This window comes from Dama dama, chromosome 10 (genome assembly GCF_033118175.1).
Source record: "Dama dama isolate Ldn47 chromosome 10, ASM3311817v1, whole genome shotgun sequence".
Taxonomy (NCBI): domain Eukaryota; kingdom Metazoa; phylum Chordata; class Mammalia; order Artiodactyla; family Cervidae; genus Dama; species Dama dama.
In genome coordinates this window covers 36,992,004-37,005,626 of record NC_083690.1, presented here as the reverse complement: position 1 = coordinate 37,005,626, position 13,623 = coordinate 36,992,004, and the positions used below count along the sequence as shown (strand labels likewise).

The window sequence follows — 13,623 nt, the reverse complement described above, 5'->3', positions numbered from 1 at the left end:
TAGCATCAGATGTGGGTTTCAAGTTCCTTTGGTCCAGGGAACGGACTGGGCAGCCACAGGTGCCCCCAAGTTGCTTTTGGTTAGTCTCCCAACAAGGTCAGATGCGCCATGAAGGAGAGTAGGGAGGAGGGTTGCAGAAGCCAGACACCAGCTGCTTAAGAGTAACAGGGGAGCCTGGGGGAGGGAGAGGAGAGAGACCGGCCATGAGTTGTGGACCAGTACTTGCTCCCTGCCCCGCCCAAGCAAGGACAAAGCATATTAGAGATGCTTCTGCTGGTTGTAGGGGTTCTTCTGTGAAAACAGATATGTGTGGGGGGTGGGTGGGAGGAAACGGGTTGTGATGATACAGGAAAATTTGTGAGTTTAGGGGCAAAGGGTGGGATATGCAGGCAAAATTCGCAATTATTTTAAAATGAACATACGTATTTTTATTAGCTTTTAGTTAAATAGAGATTATTACACCCAGGTCAACACGATAAGCCTAAATCTATAGTAGAGAACTAACTCAGGCATTGTCTTGTTTATCTGTAGACTGGATAAAATAAACCTTTCCTGTTTTGTCAGTTCCTGGTTTCTTCGTTTAGAATCAATTAGACCAAAAGAAGAAACTCACTTGTCTTTGTACACCCCCAGAGTTAAGTTACTGCTGTTCAAGCCTGGCCTTTTCATTTCACTGGTCTTTGAAGAGTCCAGGTGCTTGGTAGATGTTCAGTAAATGATTTTTTAAGTGAACTTGTTTATTTAAAATCCTCATTAACATTTCTGGAAAGGCTTCTTTCGGTAAGTAATGGGATCTTAGAGGGAAAGTGGTTTTTTTGTTGTTGTCAAAGCTAGGAAACTCCTCCATTGAAAAGTCTTTTGAAACCTTGACCGAGAGCTAAAAGTTTCAATCATGAGAAATAGCAGGAAAATGAAACTGATATGCACTTATAGTCAGTGGTCCATTTTAGGAGGCCGGTGCTGTCTGACAGAGAAATGTTAGAGTAGTGAGGTTGGCAAAGGAGATGGTGGGGATTTGTAATAAATATTTTCTTTGTGTTCTCTTCCAAATCTTGGTAAAACAATAAATTATCATCTCTAGGTGGCAATAGTTGTGATGTTTGTGTTTTGTTGTCCTTGGTTGCATAAAATGTACATTTTGGATAAAGAAATAGAAGTATAATTTCAAAGTCAAATGTGTTTCACACGTACTGCGACCCAGAAACAACCCTCACCCAAATGACATGTCCTAAGTAATTTCTCAGGAGCTTAGGTAGCTTCTAAGAGGACAACAGAATGAAAAACCACAGAATAAAGATGCTTTTTAACGATCTCCTAAAACATAATTTTCTCACAAAATGAAACCATTAAATAATCTTTGACCACTTTATGAATCTTAGGAAACAATATCCTAATGGTAAGAACAGCATGTAAAACTGATAGTTTAGATCTTTAAACTATGACTTCTAATAACCTTGCTTATTAGAAACTTTTATTTTGCTTTGTCTCATTTAATTTTTTTCACTCTATTATTTAGAAACCAGAGAGAAGTGCAGAGTGTTCTGTTTTCCCCTGAGCTTCAGTTTCCATATCCTAAAGGGGTCCTAAAGGACCAGTATTGGCCCTGGAATAATGGACATTGCTGATACAGGTTTAAGAGGCCTTTCCAAACTTTGCGTGTCTGTTCATCAGTAGTCGCCACCGCCGCCTCCCAAGTCTCAGGTGTCTTCAGCACAGCCTCCACTCCAGATGCCTGAACACGGGAGGTGCTGGTCTGAGTCTTCTTCTACCTGAGTTACCGGCCACTGTGCACCCTGCATTTGGTTCTGGACTCGCATTTTAAACGACATCAACCATAGGAGGGAAAAACAAAACCACCTCTGGTGTGCAATGAAGGGTTTTGTTTGGTGAGGAAAAAAGGCATAAGAACTTGATCTCTACCCTCAAGTACCTAAAGGCCTGTCATGTCAGAAGAGGGATTCAGTCTGTTCTGCACGACTCCAGGAAATAGATTTAAATCCCTTTCAGTAAACATTGTCAGACCACGTGCTGGATGTCAGGAATAATAGGTTCTGCAATGAGTAAGGCAGATACATAAAACCAGCTCTGCCCAGCCTCAGCCTCTGATTGTCCTGGCAGAGGCAAATTAGAAAAGGCACCTCTTCCTCAAGACACTTGGCTGCCTTGTGATAACCGCACAACTCCAGGGACTTCCCTGGTGGTCCAGTGGCTAAGACTTCCACCCTCCCAATGCAGGGGGCAAAGCTTCCATCCCTGGTCAGGGAACTAGATCCCACATGCTACAACTAAGAGCCAGCACAGCCAAATAAATATTAAAAAACAAACTGTACAACGCCCTGATGAGATGAATGGTGGCCCCCCGGGTTTTGTAGGGCCCAAGTTGCACAACCAGAAGGAGTGATCCTAGTGGAAGTTCCTGGGAGAAGGAACCTTGTTGCCAAGTCAGCCAGAGCAGGTTGCTGCAGCAAATCAGGTCAGCTGTGACACGTGGGGTCCTGGGCAGGAAGGGATTTTGCAAGTAGGAGGGTTGGGCCACATGCCCTTTGTGATCTTCATCTACTCAGAGATAATGCCATTTTTTTCTGGGTTCTTCCACGACAAGGCAATGAGCTGGCAACCTGCTCTTGTAAAAAGTCTTGGCAGGGAACTATCTTCTCTTGTTAAGAAGGCAGGTGGCTTTCTCCAGAGAAGGTAGGATAACAAAAAAAAAAAAAAGGATCTGCAATGGGCAGAGCCACATCCATGGCGGTGGGGCGTGGGAGGCCAACATTAAAACACAGAAGGTGAGAAAAATATTGTAGCCCAGAGTTTTGAAGTTTAAATTGTCCTTAGTGCTGGTACAGCTAATTACAAAGCTAGCTCACTCTCCTGTGATCCAGGCGCTTTAAAGTTGTCAGAGGAGGTTGTTATTACTCCCCTTTTCCTGGTAATTAAATTGCATCTTCAAGTCCCCCAAGGTTCATTAGTACAGTGTTCCAGGTCTAAGCTATGGGGTTGTCTAACTACATCACCTTGATTCTCTTTTCATTTTCTTTAGCTGAATGAATGTCTTTGCAACTTCGCAACAGGCTGTACAGGTGGACTCCAGGGGGCGGGGGGTGGGGGGGTGGGGAGGAAGTTTTAGAGCTGTGATGGGCAAGGAGCTTGCCTTGTTTTAAGAGAAATGAAGGTTTGATCACCCTCTACTGGCAAAGCATAGTGATAGCAGTAAAAATAAGTGAGTGAAACATAAGGGACAAAAATCCTGAAAGCAGCTCTTTTGTAGAGAACCACAACCACCCTGTCCAAAACAGAGGAGGGAGGCTAGACTTACAGTAACCAGCGTAGCATTTCGCTTTCCAGATTTCTGCTATAAAGGGAACGGACCCTGCCCACCCCCCCTTTTTCTTTTCAAACCAAATAATCTTTCCAAAAAAAAGAAAACAGTAATGTAGAGAGTTAAGGGGGAAAATATGGCAGAATATGGAGATTTGTTTAAATAAGAAACCAGGGCCCTCAGAGGGCCATGTTACACTTTACATTGCAAGATTCAGAAACAAACTTTCAGACAAGATTGTGAAACTTGCAGCTGATCTTTGGGACAATCAGGTGGCAGTTTCCAAAAATTTTGAAGGGGCTGACAAGAACTACTACATGCATTTTGTGAGAGGAAAAGCTCAGGCAAGACTAGGATCAACAAGGGAATTCCCTAATAGTTCAGTGGTCAAGAATTGGTGGTTTCACTGCTGAGGGCCTGGGTTCCATCAGTGATTGGGGAACCAAGAGTCCACAAGGCTTGTGGCACAGTTTAAAAGAAACAAAAAGACTAGGATCAATGAGATGAAATTACAGGAAAGCAAATGTTTGATTGAACTTTTTGCAAGTAGAACTCTCCGTAAGTTTCTTCCTATGTGATTGTTGAATGAATTCATTGGAAGAGGATGAGGTTCTTGGAAGCCAAAACAATTCTGAAATGCAGAAGTCACATCCCAGCGAACCACCAACCACACTGGTTAACTTTATTTGCTGTGTGGTCTTTTCTCTAGTTGCTGAGAGCAGGGGCTCCTCCCTAGTTGTGCAGGGTTTTCATTGCGGTTGCTTCTCTTATGGAGCACAGCGTCAATAGTTGTGGTGCATAGGCTGAATTGCTCCGCAGTATGCGGGATCGTCCTAATCAGGGATAGAACCTGTGTTTCCTACATTGACAGGCGGATTCTTTACCACTAAGCCACCAGGGAAGTCCCAACATGTGTGCTTTTTGAAGGACCAATCCCTAATCTGCAGTTAGTCCCTAATTGGAATTGAGCAAGAGCGGGGCTGGGAGGAGGGGGTCGATAAGGTAGGCAAGGACCTCTGTACCAAGTGCTGCAACATCAGCTGCACCTAGAAGATGACATCAGAGATCTCTGTCCAGGAAGCTTAGAACCCAGAGGCCCAAGGGCACAGCTACTTCAGGTGGATGCCGCCGGGAGAGAGATAACTGAATCTCGGGCTTAGAGGGCTAAGTGTGGAACTCCATGTCCATAAACGGGGACCGAGTTCCCACGCAGTGACCGGCCTGAGGATCACAGGAGAACCGGCCTCAAGTCCAGGAGAGGGACCGAAGTCACCGCGCCGAGCCCACGACTCCCCCTGGCCCGGCGGGAAGCGGCGGGGACACCGCCAAGACTTCCTCTAGTCGGCCCTTTCTTAGTTAAAAAAAAAAAAAAAAAAAAGGAGTGCAGACTAGGTCCCCGGCTGTTCATGTTGCGGGGGCCTCTCTCCACCAATCGCTGCAGGGCAGGGACCACCGGCGCACCCGAGACACCGAGATGCAGAAAAGACCTCCCGAATTCCTAGAGGGGCTGCTGCGGCCCCTCGCAGCTCTCCGCGGGCGGAGCTATGACGTACTTCCGGCTGCGCCGGCCGCGGTGCGCGCTGAGGTGTCCCAGCGGCCCGAGCGGCTCTGACTCACGGTGAGCCTCCTGGTCCACGGTTCGCGTGGCGGGCGGAAGAGGGAGTTTCCGCCGAAAGGGTGCGGGGAGGGACGAGTGGATTAGGCAGCTGTGGCCTCTGGGGACTCCCCAGACCGGTCCTGGGGGGAGGTTTGAGGAGGCCTCTGTCCCTACCCAGGCCCAGATGGCGGAGGCCTTTGCTCTCCTGAAAGCATTTCCGCTCCTACCCCCACCCCCGGGTTTAACAAGTGAAAGTTGGTCTCTTTCGCGTTACAAAGCAGTTTTTTTCTGCCTTCGGCCAGCCCAGTCGCCAGTCAGCTAGAACGGGGATGTTTTCTCTTATTTCCCGGGCCCTACGTAGGCGGTCTAAATTCAAAGCTAATTGATTTAAGAATTCGCCCGAGGGTCGGGAGCCTCGTGTGAGAAGCTGAACCTCGGAAGTTTTGTGTATTGTCTGAAATAGGGAGGGACTAGTTCGTTGGGCATTGTTCAGGTTAGAAAGTACGTAACAGGAATCTGCTCAAGTTTAGAAACCCATTTTATGAGGGCCGTTTACTTACAGTTTGTCTAGAGAAAGGTGATCGGGTGAGTGAGGTACTTAGAAACCCCTGTTATAAAAGGAGCAGTTGAAAGAGTTGTGGAAAGAGTTAAGCAAAAAAAAAAAAGAGTTAAGCAAGACAACTGTTTTCAGGTGTTGAAGAGTTAAGCAAAAGAACTGTTTTCAGGTGTTGGAAGACTACTCCGGAGAGAGTAAGTTTTGAACTAGGAGAGAACTAAGTGAAGAAAGAAGAGAAAAAGTGATGCAGAATTTGGTGCTGTTTAAAGAAAATCTAACAAAACTATCCAACAGTAGAAATCTGTGCCTCAAAATTAGCAGATTTGCCTGGGTAGGAGTTTTCAGTTACAGAAGAGTAACATTTAAAAAGTTGTAGGGCAAAAAAAAAGTAGGAAAAAAAAGCATTTTAGCAGTAATAGGTAAATCCCATATAATTGTTAGAGTTTATAATAATTTGGTTTATTTATGCCTGATCTTCTAGAATGGGATTTGGGGCACTTTTGGGGGGGCATATAGGCTTTGGGAAATTGGCCTAAAGGAGGAGAAAAAACTCAGAACAGAACAAACACCTCTGCTTGTAGACTGTGAACTTTTGCTCTTTGGCCCTTTTGTGCTAAACAGTCTAGAGAGCTTAAAGAAGATAGTTCATTGTGGTTGAAGACAATGTGAGTAATGAAACCTCTGTTTTCTATTCACATGCTTTTTTATTTTATAAACTCTTTATTGAGAAAAATTGAGAAGCCAAGATCTGGAGGACATCCCTAAATGAACCTTTAGACAAACTCAGCATGACCAGATGTTTGGTCAAGACCAAATACTGGCTTTGACAGGGTAGGGGTGGGAATAAACCATTATCAGATTTAAAAAAAAAAAAAATCCTTTACCAGTCTGACAGGTGGAAGAAAGAGAAGAGACAAAGGACAGGGAAATCCGGAGGCAACGGAGACTGAAATCCTTGAGGCCTTGTTTTTGGCCTTGTGATGATTTTGGCTTTTACTCCGTATGAGACACAAAGCCTTGAAAGGTGTGAACAGAGGAGTGATGTGATCTGACTTGTATAATATTTTACAGACAACCGAGACTTCCTTGGTGGTCCAGCGGTTAGGACTCGGTGCTTCCACTGAAGGGGGTGTGAGTTTGGTCCCTGATGAAGGAACTAAGAGCCTGCATGCTGTGTAGTGGGGCAGAAAAAGGAAAAAAGGCACAGATGATGGACTGGGACAGCAGTGTTGGAGGAAGTGAGATGTGGTTGAATTCTGAATCTCTTGTGTGTAGAGATAACAAGATTTGCTCCTGAATTGTGTGTAGAATGTGAAGGAGGAGTCAGAGGTGACCAGGGTTTTTTTGCTCCAGAAAACGGAACAGTAAAATTGCCCTTCACTGAGATGAGCAGCTTTGGAGGAATGATGGGAAGTGCAGTTTTGGACACGTTAAGTTTAGGAAGCCACTGGATATGCTGGTGGCAAGGTCAAGTGGGTAGTTGGTTTGTAAGAGTCTGGCGCTCGGAAGAGAGGTCCAGGCTGGAGATAAATTGGCAAGTGTGAATAAATAGATTGTAATTAAAGCCATGCAACCGGATGGTATCAAGGAGAGTGAGTGCAATTAGGAAGAAGGCCCCAGGCGCCCAGCTCCCCACATGTTGGTGGCCTTACTGAGGCATGAATTTGAATTGTGGGCACTGCAAAACTGGTGTGCTGGAATAAATCACTGAGCTACTGGGCTCAGTTACTACTGACGGTACTCATCTAGGGAAACTTTTTTCCTAAAGTGTGACTCTGTGTGTTTTGCAAAGACAGTGGTGTGATGTAGTGGCATCTGTGTCTGGATTTGCTAAGGTCTGGATCCCATGTAGGACACACCCTGTTTAGTGCCTCCTATGCCGCGTTAGTTATAACCCCTAGTGTCTGAGTTTCCCAGGCTGAATCCCAGAAGCTGAGCAGCCCAATGGAGAGTCCCGCTCTTCTTGGGGTGCCCTCTCCTGGACAGAGTAGGAAATTCTGTAATAGTTAACAGAGTTGTTCTTGAGTGTTAGAGACAAGATGGCAGTGCTTCCCCTGGCTCAGTTTTCAAGTAATCCTCATCTTGGGAGCCTCAGTGGCATGGTGAGTGCAGAGGACAGCATAGAGGAGCGTTCGGTGCTGACTCTGGTCCACTGTGGGAACAGTGGTACCTCGTGCGATGCTTCGGAGTTGGGGTACCGCAGCGGAGAGTTCAGCTCTCATCCCTAGAATTCTGAACTAATTAGCAGCTGATAATTATCAACTTTCTCATAAAAGCAAGATTGCATATTGAGGTTTCATTCTTAGAACCCCATTTCCTGTGTTTTTAATTACCCAAATTGATCACAAAAATAAACGGGAAGAGCCATATAAAATACATGTTTTAAATACATATTTATCAATTGTGTGAAACTAAATACCTGATATAAAAGCTGTAACAGAAATGTACCTTTGTTGGAAGGTTCTGCATGGGCTGGAATTCGTGCTTTTTTGTTTTCCTGGGTCTTTTTTTTTTTTTTGAAGGCCCTAGAATTTGGGCATTAGAAGTAAAATCTATCTTGGTTTGTTAAAAACTGCTTATGATCCTTTAAAGATTTTATGATTTTTCTAGTTAGAAACGTAATATCCACTAAAGAAAATTTAGAAAATGAAAAAGACTTTTAAAAATTGAAATCATTCATAATTCTCTGTCCCAGAAAGATCAGTTAGTGTTTTTCCCTTTTTCCTTCATTGTGATTATGTGTATATTATGTGTGTGTGCGCAAGATATTTCAGGTGCAGTCAAGCCAGATCCATGGAGGCTGACATGCATGTGAGAAATGAGCATACTTTGCTGTCTGGCTCAGGAAACTCAAACAGGGGCTCTGTATCAACCTCGAGGAGTGGGCTGGGGAGGGAGGTTTAAAAGGGAAGGGGTGTATGTATGCCTATGGCTGATTATGTTGAGGTTAAAAAAAATGAGCACACTCAGTTTACTAAAGGCCTTAGATCTAGATTATCTACAACTCCTGTTCCCTCATCTTCAGCTTTTGTAAGCCACTCGTACCTCCTTTGTGTGGTCTCTACTGTTGTTGTCAGTGTAACTTCATGTAATGAACACCCACATAGGTTTTTATGTCTTTGGCTCTTTATTGAGACTCCTGTAATTTTCCTTACTCAGAATCCAGTATAGGAACACCTATGTGACAGGGAAGATGCTGCTCAGAGTTTGAAAACATGCTCATCAGGAAGGCCGGTCATAAGCATGTAAGATTAATTAACTTAGGTAGTTTTCTTTCAGAGTATACTTAATAATAGGGTGATTCTGTTGTCTGTTCACTTATTACTTTCCCATCTCCCCCTTTCTCTGTCCCCTACTGGTAATCACTAGTTTGTTCTTTATATCTGTGAGTCTGTTTCTTTTTTGTTACATTCACTGGTTTTATTGTTTAGAGTTCACATGTAAGTGACAATGTACAATATTTGTTTTTCTCTCTCTGACTTGTTGCACTAAGCATAATACCCTCCAAGTCCATCTATCCATGTTTTGCAGATGGTTCCAGTCTTTTGTATGGCTGAATAGTATTTGCACACACACCCCTTTCTAGCTGTTCATCTGTTGATGTTCACTTAGGATGCTTCCATATCTTGGCAGTTGTAAATAATGTTGGTATGAATATTGAGTGGTTTAGTCGCTAAGTTGTGTCCAGCTCTTTGTGACCTCATGGACTGTAACTGACCCACAGGCTCCTCTGTCCATGGGATTTCCCAGGCAAGAAGACTGGAGTGGGTTGCCACTTCTCCAGGGGATCTTCCCCACCCAGGGATTGAACCTGGATCCCCTGCATTGCATTCAGATTCTTTACCAACTGAGCCACCAGGGAAGGCCCATGTATATTTTCAAATTAGTGTTTTCATTTTCTTCAGCTAGCTATGCAGAAGTGGAATTGAGCCACAGAGCACTCTTTCAGAGGATGAAGACAAAATCAGATCAAAATAGGATATCCTGAGCTGACTCTAGAAAGATTTTTGACAGTCATTGTTATATGGCTTTTTTTTTTTTTCATTTATTTGTATTAGTTGGAGGCTGATTACTTTACAATATTGTAGTGGTTTTTGTCATACATTGACTTGAATTAGCAATGGATTTACATGTATTCCCCATCCCAATCCCCCCTCCCACCTCCCTCTCTACCCGCTCCCTCTGGGTCTTCCCAGTGCACCAGGCCCGAGCACTTGTCTCATGCATCCAACCTGGGCTGGTGATCTGTTTCACCCTAGATAATATACATGTTTCTATATGGCATTTTTTAGTGGCTATAAGTTCCACAGTTTCTTAAAGACCAAATAGCATACTTTTTCTTTTGATAATTTTGTGGTAATCCTATTTTCATAGGTTTAACGTGTAGCCCTCAAGAACCAGAAACCCACAGGAACCAACATTCCTGCCCCACGGAATCCTGTCTGTAGTGACAGCTGTTTCTGGAGCGCCTCCGAGATGAAGGTGCTGGGCATGGCCACAGTTCTGGGCCCTAGGCCTCCACAGGAGCAGGGGCCTGTGATTGTGAAGATTGAGGAGGAGGAAGAGAAAGGGAAGCGCCTTCCCATGGAGATATTCCGCCAGCGCTTCAGGCAGTTTGGGTACCACGACACCCCTGGCCCCCGGGAGGCACTCAGCCAGCTCCGGGTGCTCTGCTGCGAGTGGCTGCGGCCCGAGATCCACACCAAGGAGCAGATCCTGGAGCTGCTGGTGCTCGAGCAGTTCCTGACCATCCTGCCCCAGGAGCTCCAGGCCTGGGTGCAGGAGCACTGCCCTGAGAGTGCCGAAGAGGCCGTCACTCTCCTGGAGGATCTGGAGCGGGAGCTGGATGAGCCGGCACCACAGGTAGACCGGGGCGCCCTCCTCTCCTGCGAGATTGAGAGCCCAGCGGGTCAGGCAGGGGTGGGTGTGTCCACATGCTGAGAGCGGCTGACAGGACCTTCCACTGACTTAGGCTGTCTTTCCTGCTGGTTTTCTTCTGTTACCCTGTGTGGAGTTCAGGGATTACCCTTGGGAGTTGAATGGAATGGAAGTTCTCTTTCCTAGAGGTTCTACATAGCTGTTCTGAGATTTTCTTTCATTCTGGTTCTTAAAGTGAGCTGTGCACAGACCCAGCCTTTTGTAATTGTCTCTAGGCTTCCCCACCTCCCCGTGAGCAGAAACGGTCGTGGGAGAAGATGTCACCCTCAGGAACGGCAGAGGAGTCCCTGAGCAGCCCGCAGCTAGAGTCTGTGGAGACCAGTCACAGATATGAGTCTTGGGGGCCCCTCTACATCCAAGAGACTGGTGAAGAGGAGAAGTTCACTCCAGCGCTGAGGAAGGTTCGAGGTAGGACCATCTCTCAGGCCCCTGCTTGGTGCCCCAGGCCTTTGTGGTAAAGGAAACAGTCACCCTAATTCCTGATTTTCAGGCGGTCCCCTGAGCTGACAAGGCAGAATGAGTTCCTTTCTTCCCTCAGGTGTGTCTCAGTCTTGGTGTGGGAACAAATGACACATTCTTGAAGGCAGAGCTGAAGTTTGATAAGGGGACTGTTCACGGAGGCGAGGGCAGGTTGAATGAACTGATTAAGAGATGGTGCTGGTTCATTTGTGCATGACTTAGTGGCCCTGCTATTAGCAGTTTTCAGTGTGGATTTCTCGTTTTCTCCTTTTCTGTGTGTGGATGGTTAGGTGGACTTTTCAGAGGTATGACTGCCTAGTGAAACGGTCTAGAAAAGCTTAACGACTTCAGTCAGATTTCAACAGTTGCTTTATAACTGAGAGAATGACAGGACACATGTATTGATAGTTTAAATGATGAGAGTTAAACCCTCATAGGAGTTAAGTACTGTCATTCAGATTACTAAGGATCTGGGATTAGAATGATTATAAATGGACCAAACGTTCTCTTTTATTGCTATTAAATACATTCAGCTTCTATGAGAATCCGGATTTTGTGAGTTGGCCACTAGCCTCCTTGCCCTTAATTATCCTTTTTATTTTCTGTTACCAACTTTGACGCTTCCACAATCTTTCTGCCTGAGCATCACCCAGCTGCTTTGCTGCTGTCTCAGTATGCTTAGTTTTGCCTGAAGTGTTGCCTCATTTCCCTCTATACATGAAGTTCTCCTGGCAGACAACGCTGTGTACTCATACCATGATAGCTTCTGGTAGGGGCTTGCGTGAAAGTCTGGCATTGTAAACTAGATCTGATAATGCCCTGTTTGTCTTAAACGTGATACTGTGACTTTATAGAGTGGTATTTGGTTACTCCTTAGAATCCATCAGTGTTACCTGATGGTTCTGTGTCTCATTTAATGGTTTTTTTCCTCATGATAGGAAGCAACTGACATGTCCTTATCCTGCTTACTGTTTCAGATCGTAAGTCGAAGACCCAGAATGAGGAATCAACAGATAAGGAGGGAAGTTCTGAAGAATCTCATGCAGAAGGATTCAGAAGGGATACACTTCCCATGATTATCGCCGATAAATGTGAGGCCAGGTTAGAAAGGCAGTGGGTAAATCCAGAAAAGGAGAGAGGAACAAAAACCCCTCTCCAAGACAAAGGTTCTGCTAAAGGTAGAGAAGTAGTGACTAAACCTGCCCCAGGAGAGAGACGTTACATATGTGCTGAGTGTGGGAAGGCCTTTAGTAATAGCTCCAACCTCACTAAACACCGGAGAACACACACTGGGGAGAAACCATATGTGTGCACCAAATGTGGGAAGGCTTTCAGCCACAGCTCCAACCTGACCCTTCACTACAGAACACACCTGGTGGACCGGCCCTATGACTGTAAGTGTGGGAAAGCCTTCGGTCAGAGCTCAGACCTCCTTAAGCACCAGCGAATGCACACTGAAGAGGCCCCTTACCAGTGTAAAGATTGTGGCAAAGCCTTCAGTGGCAAAGGCAGCCTCATTCGCCACTACCGAATACACACCGGGGAGAAGCCGTATCAGTGTAATGAGTGTGGGAAGAGCTTTAGTCAGCACGCGGGTCTTAGTTCTCACCAGAGACTCCATACTGGAGAGAAGCCGTATAAGTGCAAGGAGTGTGGGAAAGCCTTCAACCACAGCTCCAATTTTAATAAGCACCATAGAATCCATACTGGGGAAAAGCCCTATTGGTGTAGTGATTGTGGGAAAACCTTCTGTAGTAAGTCCAATCTTTCCAAACATCAGAAAGTCCACACTGCAGAGGGAGAAGGGTCTTAACTGTCGGGTACGATCTCTTGGTGGTTTTTGTTTTTCTAACTTTAGAACGTGAATGCTAGAGACAGCCCAATAATTGCAGAGTTAACTATGGAGTAGATTTTGTTTGTTTGACTCAATGTTAAGGGGATGGAGTGAGAGCTCAGGCAGGGACAGGGTGGGTTCCTCACCTGCCCACCAAGTCACCGGGGCGGGGTCCCCTCACTACACTTCACGTCCCGTACACCATGCCGGCATTGCCTTCTGTATAGTCACACTGCTTTGTGTCCAGTATAATTAAAGAAGAAGCATTAGAACTGTTTAGCTGTTTTAGAATATACTCAAGATTATGACTTGTAAAGAAATGAGCCATGTTGAACACAGTTTAATCTGATTCAGAATAAACTTAAAAGTTCTTGTAATGCCTCAGGACTGTTATTGTTTAAAAAAAAAATTGTTAATCAAACCCTATTCTAGAAAGAGGAAGCTTCCTACTGGTTTTGCTTTTGGAATATTTGGATTTGGGGTAAATGAAACTTTTGAGTACTTGTGAATGTGTTAGGAAACTGCGGCCAGGTGTGTAAAGCAGCTGCAGCTTGGTCTTCATTGTGCGTTTCCTACATATGGAACACTTTTTTTTCTTTTTTTTTTTTGGTCTTTGGGAACATTCTGTCAGCCTCACATGCTTTTTGGTCTTGTGTACTCTGTCTGCCAAAGTCTGAAAATCTTGACTCCTTGAGACACTTTCTTCTAGTTCCAGAAGCCGGTAATCCAGAATGTGATTTTACCTTAAATCGACCTTGTCTTTTCCCTCTGACTGCAGACTCTTTGGTTTCAGGTGTGGCTTTTGGCCAGTTGGTCCTCCTGTTACTTGGAAACCTGACTTCACTCTTTCCTCCTATCGGTTGCTTACCTTTGTGAGGTTTTTTTCCATTTCTTATTGGTACTCACTGAAATATCTCTTTGCT

The 13,623-nt window shown here is 45.1% G+C and overlaps 1 protein-coding gene across 1 annotated transcript in view; it reads left to right on the top strand.

Moving 5' to 3' along the window:
* The window catches only part of ZKSCAN1 (zinc finger with KRAB and SCAN domains 1), a 31,332-nt gene extending 18,255 nt beyond the window's left edge, over positions 1 to 13,077 (top strand). Inside the window, exons 9-12 of the mRNA XM_061152366.1 lie at positions 4,758 to 4,889; positions 9,850 to 10,332; positions 10,623 to 10,815; positions 11,844 to 13,077. Of these exons, the coding sequence (XP_061008349.1) occupies positions 4,758 to 4,889; positions 9,850 to 10,332; positions 10,623 to 10,815; positions 11,844 to 12,679 (1,644 nt within the window). The 3' untranslated portion in view covers positions 12,680 to 13,077. The remainder of the gene's footprint in view (positions 1 to 4,757; positions 4,890 to 9,849; positions 10,333 to 10,622; positions 10,816 to 11,843) is intronic.
* The last annotated feature ends 546 nt before the right edge of the window (positions 13,078 to 13,623 follow it).